The following is a 13,135-nucleotide window of genomic DNA, read 5'->3' on the forward strand; positions in this document are numbered from 1 at the left end:
TTTTGGACAGTTCTCTATATTCATATTTCTAACCTGCAAGGAAACGCCACCTCAACAGTCTGGTACTTCAGGTGTTTTATTCTCAAGCACCACTGAAACTCTTGGTTAGTTCTTGGTAAGAGAGCATGGCAGAGTTTCTTGTTTGCTTTCTAGGTATATTTCAGGGGTTAAATATTTTAGAGACTGCAGAAGTCTCTGGAAGGTTTAAAACCCTTGTTATATTGGTGTTCTGTTTTAGCTGTTTGTGTGTAATTTGTTTATGGCAAACACCTGACCAATGCTTCATTTTGCCAGATTACCTAAGTAGCAGTTGTGGTTGAATAGTTTTATTGTATTTGCAACTTTAGAAACTCCCATTAACCTAAGATGTATGATTAATGGGACCTACCAGAATTGGTCCTGACTGTTCTTCTTTACTTGACTGGATCTTAGTTTCCCATCATGACAGAATTATTAAATCTGGAGTATTACCTGACTCCTTTAGTGACCATTCCATGGTATTCTGTATCTGGAAAATTAAAATTCCTCATCTTCCATTAAATTAGGAAAACTAATATCAACTAGAACATTATGTTCAAGATATATTAAATATCAACTGGGAAATATTTCAAGTAATACCATCTGCCGAAGGTGCTTGGAATTATTTATGTACTGAGATGGTTGAAATAATCAATAAAGATACTCCTTCGGACTCTAATCAAAGGTGAGGGTCAACATTTACATTGGATAAAAGGAGATATTATACTCTTATTTAGACAGAGACATAAAGCATGGAAAAAATATTGTGTAACAAATGATCCTTCTGATTTGAACATTTATAAAGTATTGAGGAACAAATGTAAAACTAACACTAGAAATAATAAAGCAAATTATTATAAGAGCTGTTTATCAGCTAACTAAGAATCCAAAACAATTCTGTAAGAAGGTTAATGTCAATAAATCAGATAACATTACTAATTATATTAAGATAAATAATAAAATTGCTAGAGAAACTTCATTAATTGCAGAGGCATTTAGCGAATACTTATCTATAATTGGTAGCTCATTATTTAATCATTAATACTCTGATTGTAATCAGAATCAGAAACAAAACACATCCGTTCTTTTGTATTCAGAAGTATCACAACAATTAAGGCTCAACAGGTCAATTGATGTCCGGCGCTCCAGATGCCTCGCTGGCCCAGATGGGACTGAAGATCAAGTTTATTAAACTTGCGTCTCATGTTCTATCATTTCCGTTAATCTGATGTTGTTTAATTTATCTCTAGAAACAGGTCAAACCCCCTCATCTTGGAATGTGCTACAGTAACTCCAATCTATAAAGGAGTTGACCCTACAGACAATAATAATTCTAGACCTATCTCAATTATTAACAACTAGCAAAAAATATATTTGAAAAACATATTTTTAATCAACTATCTAAATATCTTGATGAGCCTAGCCTTTTAATCCCACAGCAATATGGAATATTCAACTGCTAGATTATGCAGATGTTATGTATGGGAATACCACAGACACTAATCTTCATCCCCTCAATACTTGGTGTCCATACAGGACTCATCATGGCCTTATGTATAACTTTAGCACATATAAGTTAATAACTTATATGTGCTTGTATTTTTTGATGTACTATTTGGCTAAGTTTGGGGGAAGCATCAAGTATGCGTGGTTGTGAGAGTGGAAGACCGAGTGTACTTGAGTATGGTGTGAGTGTTTTGTGTTAAATTGTCTTGTTACATTTTGAATTTTACTTATTTGTATTACAGTTAATATTTATGTTTTGTAAGAACCCTGTTGAAAATGAGATAAATAGAAAAGAATTATGGATTTGGCCCGTTTGAGGTGGACAACCCATGCATGAACAAGGAGAGCACCCAAAGCCAACACAGAACGGCCATGGCTGCCATCGGGATGCTGCCTGCTTTTCTCACAGCTAATTGTCCCCTTCAAACTTTTGTTTTATTTGTGCAGGGCGAGCTATTACAGAAAGGGCGGCCGAGCCATGTTGCCAGTGAAATGGATGCCACCCGAAGCCTTCATGGAGGGCATCTTCACATCTAAGACAGACACGTGGTGAGTGTTCCTGCACGGCTCTAACTTTGCCGTTATCTCAGCTGTTTTTCTCCATTCTCACTCTCCGCTTTCGGTTTTGACGATGCCCGTAATCTAAGACTACATCTATTTTTTTTTTTTTTTTTTTGTCATCCCAGGTCATTTGGCGTGCTGCTGTGGGAGATCTTCTCTCTGGGCTACATGCCGTATCCGAGTCGCAGTAACCAGGAAGTGCTGGAGTTTGTTACCAACGGAGGGAGAATGGACCCGCCTAAAAACTGTCCTGGGCCAGTGTAAGTCCACCTACCACAGCCAACCTCACGAGATTTAATTAAACTACTTGTAATTTTACTATGATTTAAACATGATATGCCCACGCATCTGAATAACATGAGCGAGAAGCTCTGATCATTCACATACTGGCGGTACGAACGAGTGGCGGTCAGGAAGCTTTGACCAGAGGCTGCTTTGATGTTTTTAGGCAGCAGGTCATGTGACATAGACGGTCTAAAAACATTACAAATCACTCTTTAATGCACTGCCTCTCATGTGTAGTTTAAAATGTCTACTGACAAATGTGTTGGCACCTCTGGTAAAGATGTGGAAAAAGCTTTAAAATATTTAATTTTTTTTGGTATGGGGTCTCATTAAGAAATATTTTTTTCTTACAACAAATCACCAGTGACATAATTATTGGTCCTACAAGAGTTTATAATGTTGGATCAGGCAGAGAGAGGCTTAGGGTCTCTCTAGATCCATCTGCTCACTCTTTTTTAAACTATGTATGGAAGAAGGTTGTATCTTGTCTGGTGCAAAGTCCCTGTGTCGATTTGGTTATATGTGTTGAATCTTCATCATGCTCAAAGACCAAATAACCTGTTTTCAGTTTACTGGCAGAGGCCACCAGATAATTTAAAATGTCCTGGTATTTCAGAGTTCATGACGCTATGTACTCTCATCAAGGTTGGCTGGGAACATGCTGGAAGAGAAATAGGCCCACAGCAACATGACAGTGGAGATGAGGTTCTTTTGCACGTTTTCAAAACCCCAGTGTTGTTTCAATAAACTACATATTTATATTTGTGACGCTTCCCACAGGACAGGTATAGCATGTAGATTGATTGTAATGGTGGTTGTGGAGCCACTCTTCTGTAACCACAGAGTAGTTTACCTCCCTCAGCACACAGCCCACAGGGTGTGGTGAAGAGATAAAGGTGGCTTCTCACCCAGCCCAGGGGCTAAGTGTCATATCAGGTTTATGTCGCAGAGACACAATAAACCTAATCAATTTAAGAAAGGAAAATGTGGATAAAAATATTCAATGACATGTAATTTAAAAGGACTGTTAGGGGTACCAAAAATTGTCCCACTGCTGCTTTTGTTAAAGATGAGATTTTTTTTCCCCCTCCACCAAATATTTGTACTCAAATGAAATGATGGATTTTCTAAGATTTTGATGTGAGATTATTCCGCTGCGTATTCGATTTGTTTTAAAGGCATTTTATCCATCTTCACCAGAGGAGCTGATATGTTTATGTTTAGTACGTTGAAATCATTTATAGTAACAGTTTGACTTTATTTATGTAGCAGATTGATGACAAATGCCATTTTAGGACAATGTCCAAAACAAACATCCAAAGATATAATAGTTCAATCCATTCATATACACAGATTCAGTCATATGCATAAATTCCAGTTCAATCCTAGTTTTGAAAGCAAAGGAGTATAGTTCAGTTCATCTGGCCACGGATGTATCAATGTAAAACCCAGGGATCGCATGGAGGAGCCGTTAGCAGCGGTAGGAGGGATTATGGGTGCTTTCATGTTCCTTCCCTACGCAGTGCACTGGAAAAGCATTCATATCCAGTTAACTTTTCACATTTTTTAAATTCCAACCACTCGCTTTATTGTATTTGGTGGGATTTTATCCGACACATTGTGAAGTGGAAGGAAAATTATACGTTTTATTATTTTTTGTAGAAAGAAAATCTGTAAGAGTGTAGCATTGGGGGAGCATCTGTGGACATAAATGTTCAAGTCTTGTTGCTGATAACCTTTTTAGATTTATCCCGTTACTTTGACTCTAACACAAAAACACACTTTAATCTTAACTATTTCACTGCAACTCTGGCTGTATGCTTATGGTTGTTGGCCTGTTTTAAGGTCCCAAGCCTCAAGTGTTTGGCCGCCAGGATTGTCCAGCATTTAGCTACTGATCCTTCCATCAACTCTAACCAGCTTCTCTTGCCCATACTGTAGAAAAACACACAAAGGAATGTTAGTTTTTCAGCTCTGGTTTTGAAAATTGGCTAAGATTTGGTCTAACCTGAGCAGTTGATAGCTGCAGCTCCTCCAATGCTCTCCTACTCCAAACTGTCAGTTTAGTTATGGCTTGGTAGGGTTGCCAGACTCTTTCCTTATTCAGATGAATAAAGCTCTGTGAGATGTTTTATTACGTAATCCAGCTTTAAACTTTTTTATTTAATTTTATTTTATAAAATTTTATTTAGGGGGATCAAACTCGAGAAGGGTTGAATACATACGCACGCCACACCTTTCATACTTTTCCTTTAACTAAGAAAAAAATTTAACTTTTAGTTTTCTATTAACATGTGTGCGCTACTGTTTGTTCGAATATTAAATTAACTCTTAAAATATATCTGTATCGATGTGTTTTAAACAGTGTTGTGCAAAAGTCTTAAGCCGTTCTATTCGCCTTAAATCAGCCAGACCCTCGTGGAGTCCTTCAACATGAATCAAAGGTTGTTCAGGCTCTTTTAAAGCTCTTCAGTTTTTCCCCTCATATGAGTTGTAAAAAAAATATTAGCCTGATGATAATGACAGACTCAACAGTTCCTGCGTGTTTTGCTAAATAAACAAAGCTGGAGAGCTTCTGGTCTCTGAAGCTGCACAGAGGGGGGAGTAATTAAGTCATTTCTGCTCTGGGTTTTAGGTACCGCATTATGACCCAGAGCTGGCAGCACCAGCCTGAAGACAGACCCAACTTCTCTACCATTCTGGAGAGACTGGACTACTGCTTACAGGTAAACCAAACTCTACTGGATTATAATATTTAAGTATTTTTTTATTATTTGGTTAGAGCTGTAATAAATTTGTATAAACCCACTCATGACAAATGACGTACTTTAGCTTTTCCTGGGTGTTGCATGTCTGGTGCCTTCATGCTGTCCAATTGTTCACCACATACAAGCTCATCTAAGTAAATTAGAATATTGTTAAAAAATCTATTATAGTCATTAACGCGCATTTAGCAAACACAGTGGCAGATCTTAAGATGTTATTATTGTTATTAGTAGTAGTAGTAGTATGGCTACAGCAAATAAAATCCCATTACTCCCAATAATGGAATTAATGGGATATCCCAATATTCAGAAAATCAGAATATTGTATACAGACCGGTCAAAATTAGTTTTAATACAATAACTATGTCCATGTGCTCATAAGCATTTGGCTCTACTGGGGTTTTAAGGAAGCCCAGGTTGCTATAGTAGCCAGTATGTATTGCTGGGTCCATTTCACTCCTCTTCCCCTTGACAATGCTCTGGCCCGTTTGCTGTTCAGTAAAGCACCTCGTTTATTTAACCAGGTTCTGGTTGTTCTAGCAGTGTGCGCAGGTTCCAAATCCTGCAGGAAAATAAGATCAGCATCTTCATGCAGCTGGTCAGCAGAAAAAAGGATGGATATCCTGGTAGAAGGCGGTGCTGACTTTTGGACTGTACAAAACACTTTGGACCAGCAGATCAGTACCAACAGATGACAGGGCTCCTAGATCCTCACTGACCTTAGAAACTAATCACTGAACTTCAACCAACTTGAATTTGTTGCACTCTACTCATCGCCATGAGCCTAGATTTCCAAATGAAATCAAACAAACATTCACTTTAAGAGAGTGATTTAAACCACTGAGCAGGTGTTCAGTGTTTTTTGTCCTTCACTGAATTGCTTCTCTTCATCTCTGGTTCAGGACTTGTTAACACAAGGAATGCGACAGTTGTAGCCCATTTCTTGAATGTGTCTGTGAGAAGCATCTCCTAAAACTGGAACTACTTCATAATCTTTCCAAGGCTGCTCTGTTGCTTGTACACGTTTTCCTTCCACTTAACTTTCCATTACAATGCCTGGATACAGCAATAGGAAGAGCAACGTCTTGAGTAATGATTGTCTGTTGGCCAAGATTATTGCTATTACTAGGCTTATATAATTTTGGGTTTTCCTAAGCTATAAGCCATGATTAACAGCATAGTTATCAGAAAAAAAGCTTAGAATATTTAAATCTTTGTATAAGAAATCTTCAAGCTTCATTTGTTAGAGTTTAATTCTTAAAATAAATGTCTGCTGATGCTCTAATCTGTTGCGATGTCAGTCAGCCATTTGAAATAAATTTTTTTCTTTTGCACTGAAGATTTCCTTTACAGATCGTTTAAAGCAGACCAAAAGCACCATACCTACAAAGAATAGAACAAACCAGACCTCCTCTCATTGGATACTCATACAAATGTTCCCTGGTGTTGCCTGATGCATTTCCTCATCTCTACAAATGACTGAAATCGGGTGTTCCCGACACTTTCGCGTTTATATGGATATAAACCCAGCACATGGGCGTGCAGACGGATTTTACAAACGTTTGTAAAAGAGCGGCTCACTGTCAGGAGCTCAGGGTTTTCCAAGGTGGTGATAGGAGGCAATCAGTCATAAAATTTTCTCGCTATTAAATATTTCACAATCAACTGTCACTGATAGTAAAGTTTAAGGGATCGAGGACGACAGCAACTCGGCCACAAGGATGTAGGCCATGTAAAAATCACTGAGCCGGGTCAGTGGATGCTGAGGCACAAAGTGAGCAGAGGTCATAATCAACTACAGCCTCCAAACATCATGTGGCCTTCAGATTAACTCCAGCACCATGGATAAAAGCTGCAAACAGTCAACAGTAGAGACGGAGTCTCAGCCCTTTAGTCCCAGTGAAGGACCTATCAGTAGCTACAGATGTGTTCATAATAATAGTGTGTTTAAAAAGGTGAGTACAACTCAAAATTCTTCAAATAAATTGGATTTTAATTAACACAAATGCATTGAGAACATTGCACATTATATTTCAATGCAAGAAAATTGGAAAAATGTACTGAATAAACTAAGAAATGCTTGAAGTTTCAACTTTCCTGAGAAGCATAAATTAATATTTAGTTGCATACCCACGGTTCATGACAATTGCTTCACATCTGTGGTACATGGAGTCTGACACCGGTCAACAGGTACTGCAGCCCAGGACAATATCACTACATTTCACAATTCCTTTGCATTTCTTGGTTTTGCCTCATGAGCAGCATTTTTATGTCAGCCCACAAGTTTTCTATTAAATTAAGGTCCGGGAATCGTGCTGGCTACTCCATTATTTGAACTGTGTTTGCCTGGGACCATGCTTTTGCTCGCTTGCTGTTGTGTTAGGGGTCATTGTCTTGTTGAAACCCCCCATTTCCTCTCCAGTATACAGCAACATGAGTTCTTCCAGTATTGTGATGTACTCAAACTGATCCATGATCCCTGGTATGTGATAAATAGGACCAAGACCATAGAGAAACATCCTCATATCAGGATGCCTGCACCACCGTGCTTCACCGTCTTCACTGTGGACTGTGGCTTGAATTCAGTGTTTGCAGGACGTCTGACAAACTGAACAATCTTACGCTCATCAGTCCACAATATTTACGCCTTTTGTGCTCTTTGGCAAATTGTAACTGCTTCAGCACATGTATTTTCGTAACAATGGGACTTTGCGGGGGCTTCTTGCTGTCAGCTCGGCTTCACATAGATGCCGTCTGATTGTCACAGCACTCACAGCCAATCGTAGATCCTCTCTGCTCCTCCTGGAGCTGGTCATTGGCTGAGCCTTTGCCATTTTACTTATTCTCTGATCCATTCAAATAGTTGTTTCCTTTCTTCCTTTCTGGTTTTGGCCACCATTTTAAAGTGTTTGATATCATTCTAACTGAACAGCCTATCATTTTCTGCACTTCTTTCTAGGTTTTCCCCTCTTATTGATTTCTTAATCAAAGAACGCTCTTCAGTGTCATAAACGACCCATTTTACTCTGTTTTCCAAGGACAAATGCACAGCCAGCATATGCAGCATCAGTTGCCTGGATCCTCATATAAGGCTCCCTTGTTTAACACCTATTTTTATCACATAATGACCTCAGTAATTGAACTCGGCACTGCTATTTTTTTTTTTTCAGTAAATGATTCAGTTTCACAGAATCGGCAGCATGCACGTCATGCCTGATGATTTTCTGTACCTTTACTGAACCTTCTGGAAGCTTACTTGCCGTGTAGAAGTTGACAGTGATTTATCTAGCTTGTTATGCGGGAGTGCTATTATGTTGGACACAACTTTATGTTTACATGCTCAAAATTTCACAATTGGACTGAAATGTGTTCAGATTAGAAAACTAAATATAATGGGATTGTTCTGTTTATAAGGGCACACAATCAATTAATCCGATCATAATGTGCGTTTATATGCACCTGGCTTTATTCAGAATAGAACCACACTGACATGCACAGTTACCAGATTTCCCTAGACAAAAAAAAAAAAACTTGACTAAATAATTTTTGAGCTCTTTTAAGGTTTTGAATAGAAAGGTTGTATCGGGAGCCCTGACAGCTTTCACAACTCAACTTAGAAACACGTCACGTTTCTGTCGACGCACATGCGTCTGTTTCCACATTCAGAGTAACTTGATACTGACAAGCGTTATTATGCACGTTGATCACATTATCAATAGGCATAAACCACTCATCATTAGGATTACAATTTCATTCCGACTGAGCTTAATCCGATCACAATATCCCGATTGGCTTGTTTGCATGACGCATTTTTATTCCGATTACTTTACACCACGATATTCTGGACAGGTGTGTCCTTCAGACTCTATGGGGACAGGTCGTCCCCGACCTGTCCCAATGCGACTGAACAGAAGTTCACAAAGCAAGATCCACAAAGAAATGATTGACTTTGGTGTGAAGAACTTGACTGACCTGTAAAGATTTCTGACCTCGAGTCAAACAAACACCGTTGGGATGAATTAGAGTGAAGGCTGGGAGTCCAACATTAGTGTTTGACCTCAGAAATGTCCATCTTGGATAAGGAAATTAGGTCCTGAGGAAAGGCTTCCCAGAAGATCTGAAGCTGCAAACAGTTGGTGTTTTAAAAGCAGATGCGCAAATGTTTTTTGGCAACATGGCGTCTGTCTGTGTTACAGAGACACTTGACGTTAAATATGGGTCCTCAGCCAAAAATAGCTGAATGATTCAGTCCATTAACTCAGGCTTAGGAACATATGCCAGTGTTCTCTGCCAGAGTGTCTTTATGCATCACCCATCTGAGAGTTGATGAATAATAATGAAGCACAGCTGCACTCAAAGCTTTGTACCCCCCCTCCCCTTCTAGTGAATGGTAAATTGTGAATAGGTGAACAAATTAAACCCGTTTTTCCTTCATTTCAGGACCCCGATGTGGTGACCATGCCTCTGCCTGTCGAGTACGGGCCTGTTCCTGAGGAGGAGGAACAAGTACCCACGCACCCTGAGGACCCCCCGGTTCCGACGGTTCTCCTGAATGCCCAGGTGCCTGATGGGGAGGCTTCGCAGCAGCCCCCATCCTATCCAACAGAGGACAGGAGAGGAGGAGGGGAGCACGCGGTCTTGACCAGCGCAGCTTCGGAGGCCAAAGCACAGACCTCCGCTCCGTCCCAGCCGTGCATTCACCAGCCTCAGATGCAGACCTCTGTGACGACAACCAACACAGTCACCTCAGCAGCCCAGTCCACCCTCACTGCCAAGGGACCTCACGCTACAGCCCAGCCCAGCTCAGAGGGGGGGCATATAAACCTGGCATTCACCCAGGGTCACCCCCAGGAGAAGGAGGGCCACGGAGGGAAAAACACCAGCCTGTGGAATCCCACGTACGGCTCGTGGTTCCTGCAGCAGCAGAGGAAGCAGCAGCAGCAGCAGAGACAGGGAGGGGTGGGCGGACCGGGGGGCAGCGCAGGCAGGGTGCCCGGCGAGGGGCAGGAGCACGTGGGCCGGACTGTCGCTGAAGTGGCGGGCTCACTGGGTCTCCAGCACAAGCAGTTTCAGCATCAGCTCCAGCAGCAACACCAGCTGCAGCTGCTGCACCATCAACAGCAGCAGCAGCAGCAGCAGGGTCTCTGCAGGCCGCTGCTGCCTCCCCCACCCCCTCCTGCTGCCCAGTCACCTCTGCTCTTGGATTCAACGGCCTTGCCCCCGGTTCCCCTGTACCGGCTGAGACGGTTCCCCTGTGGGAACATCGGATACGGCTACCAGGAGCCAGGCCACCCACTGGACGCCATGCCCCAGCAGGGCACCTCTGTACCACCCTCGGCGGCCCACCAGAGGGGGGTCCCCATGCCCGCCCCGATGACCCTGGCCCGCGCAGGTTTACCCGAGGACAGCCGGCCGCTGCTCGTTACCATGGGGACAGTGCAGGACACAAGGCTGCCCAGGATGGAGGGCCACAACGCCACCGTGCTTTAGCCCAGAGGCATGAATGCCCCTCAGATTCGGTTCTATTTTTCTTGTGACAGAACCTCTCTCTGAAACGGACCTTTTACAGGACAATCCCCCCCTGGAGACTTTAAGCACATAAAAAAAAAAGCTATGAGAGGTGGACAAAGAAGAAAATACAGACTATAAGAATTTTAAGTCTTAAAAAAAATGTATTTTTTCATTGCGGCGAGTAAAGCGAGGAGGAATCCTGCAGAGTCTGACTTTCTTTACGTTTATGGCTGGAAGGACTTTAAGGAGGAGAATCTTTTTATTTTACCAGACGGATGTTTTCGACACAAGCGCTGGTGGCCCAACGCTGCCAGTCGACTGCAGAACCAGAACCACTGGTTCTTCTCAACAGGGAGCACAGCTGTGGTAAAGAACCTATCAGACTCTTTTTCAAAAACCATAAACTGAATTACCAGATAAATTTATACTGGGGGAAAAAAAACTGGAGCATAAAAAAAAAACAAAGTGTAGATGTTTTGCTTGCCTGCTTGTTTATTTATAAATTCATTTATTTATTATTTGGAAGTGGCAGTATAAATTATTGATGGACACCTTTTCAAATCCAACATATTTTTTTTTGTTTGATTTTTTTTTATCTGCTTTCATGTATTTTTATCAGTCCGTAGGAAAAATAATCCCAAAAGATGTAACTCAGGTTACAAGAGCTGTTTGTTCTTTAAGGTGGTTTTAAAGGATTGAAGGCAAACTTTGCAGTCACATCCCCTGAAGACGGTTTCCTTTTACTCTGTTAAATATTTCTTTTTCCTCTACATACAGAACCCATTGTTGTTGCTGGATTGATCTCGTACTTTGATTTCCATCTCAAATTTGTATATTTTCTCCCTCTTCCTATCCCGGGATGGCTGTTGTGGAATATAAATGTGGATGAAGCGGCAGGTTTGCTCTCATTGTTAACGAGTCTGTCTGCTTTTCTCTGTTCTGATTGGTTATCGATATTGAGGTGAAAGACTATTTTTTTGATGCTTTTGCTTTCATGGTATTTGGGAAGTGGTCAGTCCATGAGCTGTCCTGACACTGAGTATATTTAAAGTTTTCTATTGGCTGATGAGTTAATTTTGCTTCGTCTCCAGTGCCGGTGTTTAAACCACGTTCACTCTGTGTTCCTCTTTCCACGGCTCACCTGTCGTTCGATGTATAAAAACCCAACTGCACATGTAAATGTTGTAGAATTATAAAGTATTGTACCATGGCTCTGGTAAAAGCTGTACATTGCCCTTCAAAAAACCAATTCACCAAAATTAATAAATTACTATATAACGACTAAATTTGTCTGCTGCTTTTGTTTCAGTTGAACCTTTCTAGGTTGAATTTAAATGTAATTTTTGTTCGCCGAGCTTGCATGTTTTAAATAGACATCACAGGAAGAGCGACAGCAGTAACCAGAGCGTTCGACTGTCACAATGAAAGTGAAGGTCGCCAGACACAGGATGCTCGGAGAACTCTTTAAACGTTACCGCCGCTTTTGTCTTGCAACGGGTGAACATACCATCTTCTACGTCTCTAACCCTCTGTATATTTCTGTTTAGCTGCCAGAAACACACCTATTAAGTTGTGTTCACATTGAACGTGAATAGCAGCACAATGTCGCCACTTTTGCTAGCCTGACATTATCTCAGGCCGCTCACACAACAGGTGGCAGCAATTGCACAGCGGCCGACAAGCCAGAAATACAGCAATACAATGGCGCCGTCTAGTCATGCTTTCACTTACCTGCCACTCCAGCCTCCTCACTCACTTTTCTCCAGGCTTGGTCCAATCTGGACTTGTCTTTGTAGTAATAATTAGTTGAGTCGTACAACTCATGCTGACCGCAGACCGCTATTATAAGCTCGTCTTCGACATTTAATGAAAACAGCTTGGTCTACGCTGAAGTCCTTCACTCCACGTCACAGCCACATCCAGGTCCTGATTGGTTGTTGCAGTGCAAAAAAAAAAACCCACAAAATTTCAGATTTTTCAACTCCCAGCATCTGCCACTTCACATCTGGCGTAGGTTTTGTGCCACTTTGGCTTCACTTTAAAACACCAAAATAGCACGTTGTACATCGTGTGGAAGTATGAAGGTCTGCAGCACTTCTATGAGTCAGTGGCCTGTGCGACAAGCCACTGACTCATAGATGATGATTCTGGGCACTTTCTCTAAAACCCTGGTCCTCAGGACCCGCTAACCCGGCATGTTTTAGGCGTTTACCCACTGTCACACACCTGACTGAGATGAATGGGTGATTAACAGACTGCAGCATGTGTTTGCACATGGAATGTGATCATCTGAATTAGGCAGGTTGCAGCAGAAACACGTAAAACACGAAGGGTGGTGGTTTCCTTAAGGTTGCTTTATGCACGTACGTACATGCCGCACAGAGATGAGATGTGCAGACACAACATCTGCAGCATCTATGCTCCACTATTCTCCTAGACTCTAGAATTTCCCTAGGTGTGAGAAGCAGAAACCTTTGGACAAGCGGAGG

At 41.5% G+C, this 13,135-nt stretch overlaps 1 protein-coding gene across 1 annotated transcript; it reads left to right on the plus strand.

Annotated features, from left to right (window-relative positions):
- The first annotated feature begins 1,623 nt into the window (after positions 1 to 1,623).
- Positions 1,624 to 11,107, plus strand: LOC118561066 (ALK tyrosine kinase receptor-like). The gene is made up of 4 exons (XM_036132852.1): positions 1,624 to 2,073; positions 2,211 to 2,345; positions 5,006 to 5,096; positions 9,576 to 11,107. The coding sequence occupies exons 1-4, from the start codon at positions 2,003 to 2,005 to the stop codon at positions 10,623 to 10,625; spliced, it is 1,347 nt and encodes a 448-aa protein (XP_035988745.1). The 5' UTR covers positions 1,624 to 2,002; the 3' UTR covers positions 10,626 to 11,107.
- Positions 11,108 to 13,135: the final 2,028 nt, after the last annotated feature.

The sequence above is a fragment of the Fundulus heteroclitus genome, unplaced genomic scaffold, assembly GCF_011125445.2.
Source record: "Fundulus heteroclitus isolate FHET01 unplaced genomic scaffold, MU-UCD_Fhet_4.1 scaffold_55, whole genome shotgun sequence".
NCBI lineage: Eukaryota > Metazoa > Chordata > Actinopteri > Cyprinodontiformes > Fundulidae > Fundulus > Fundulus heteroclitus.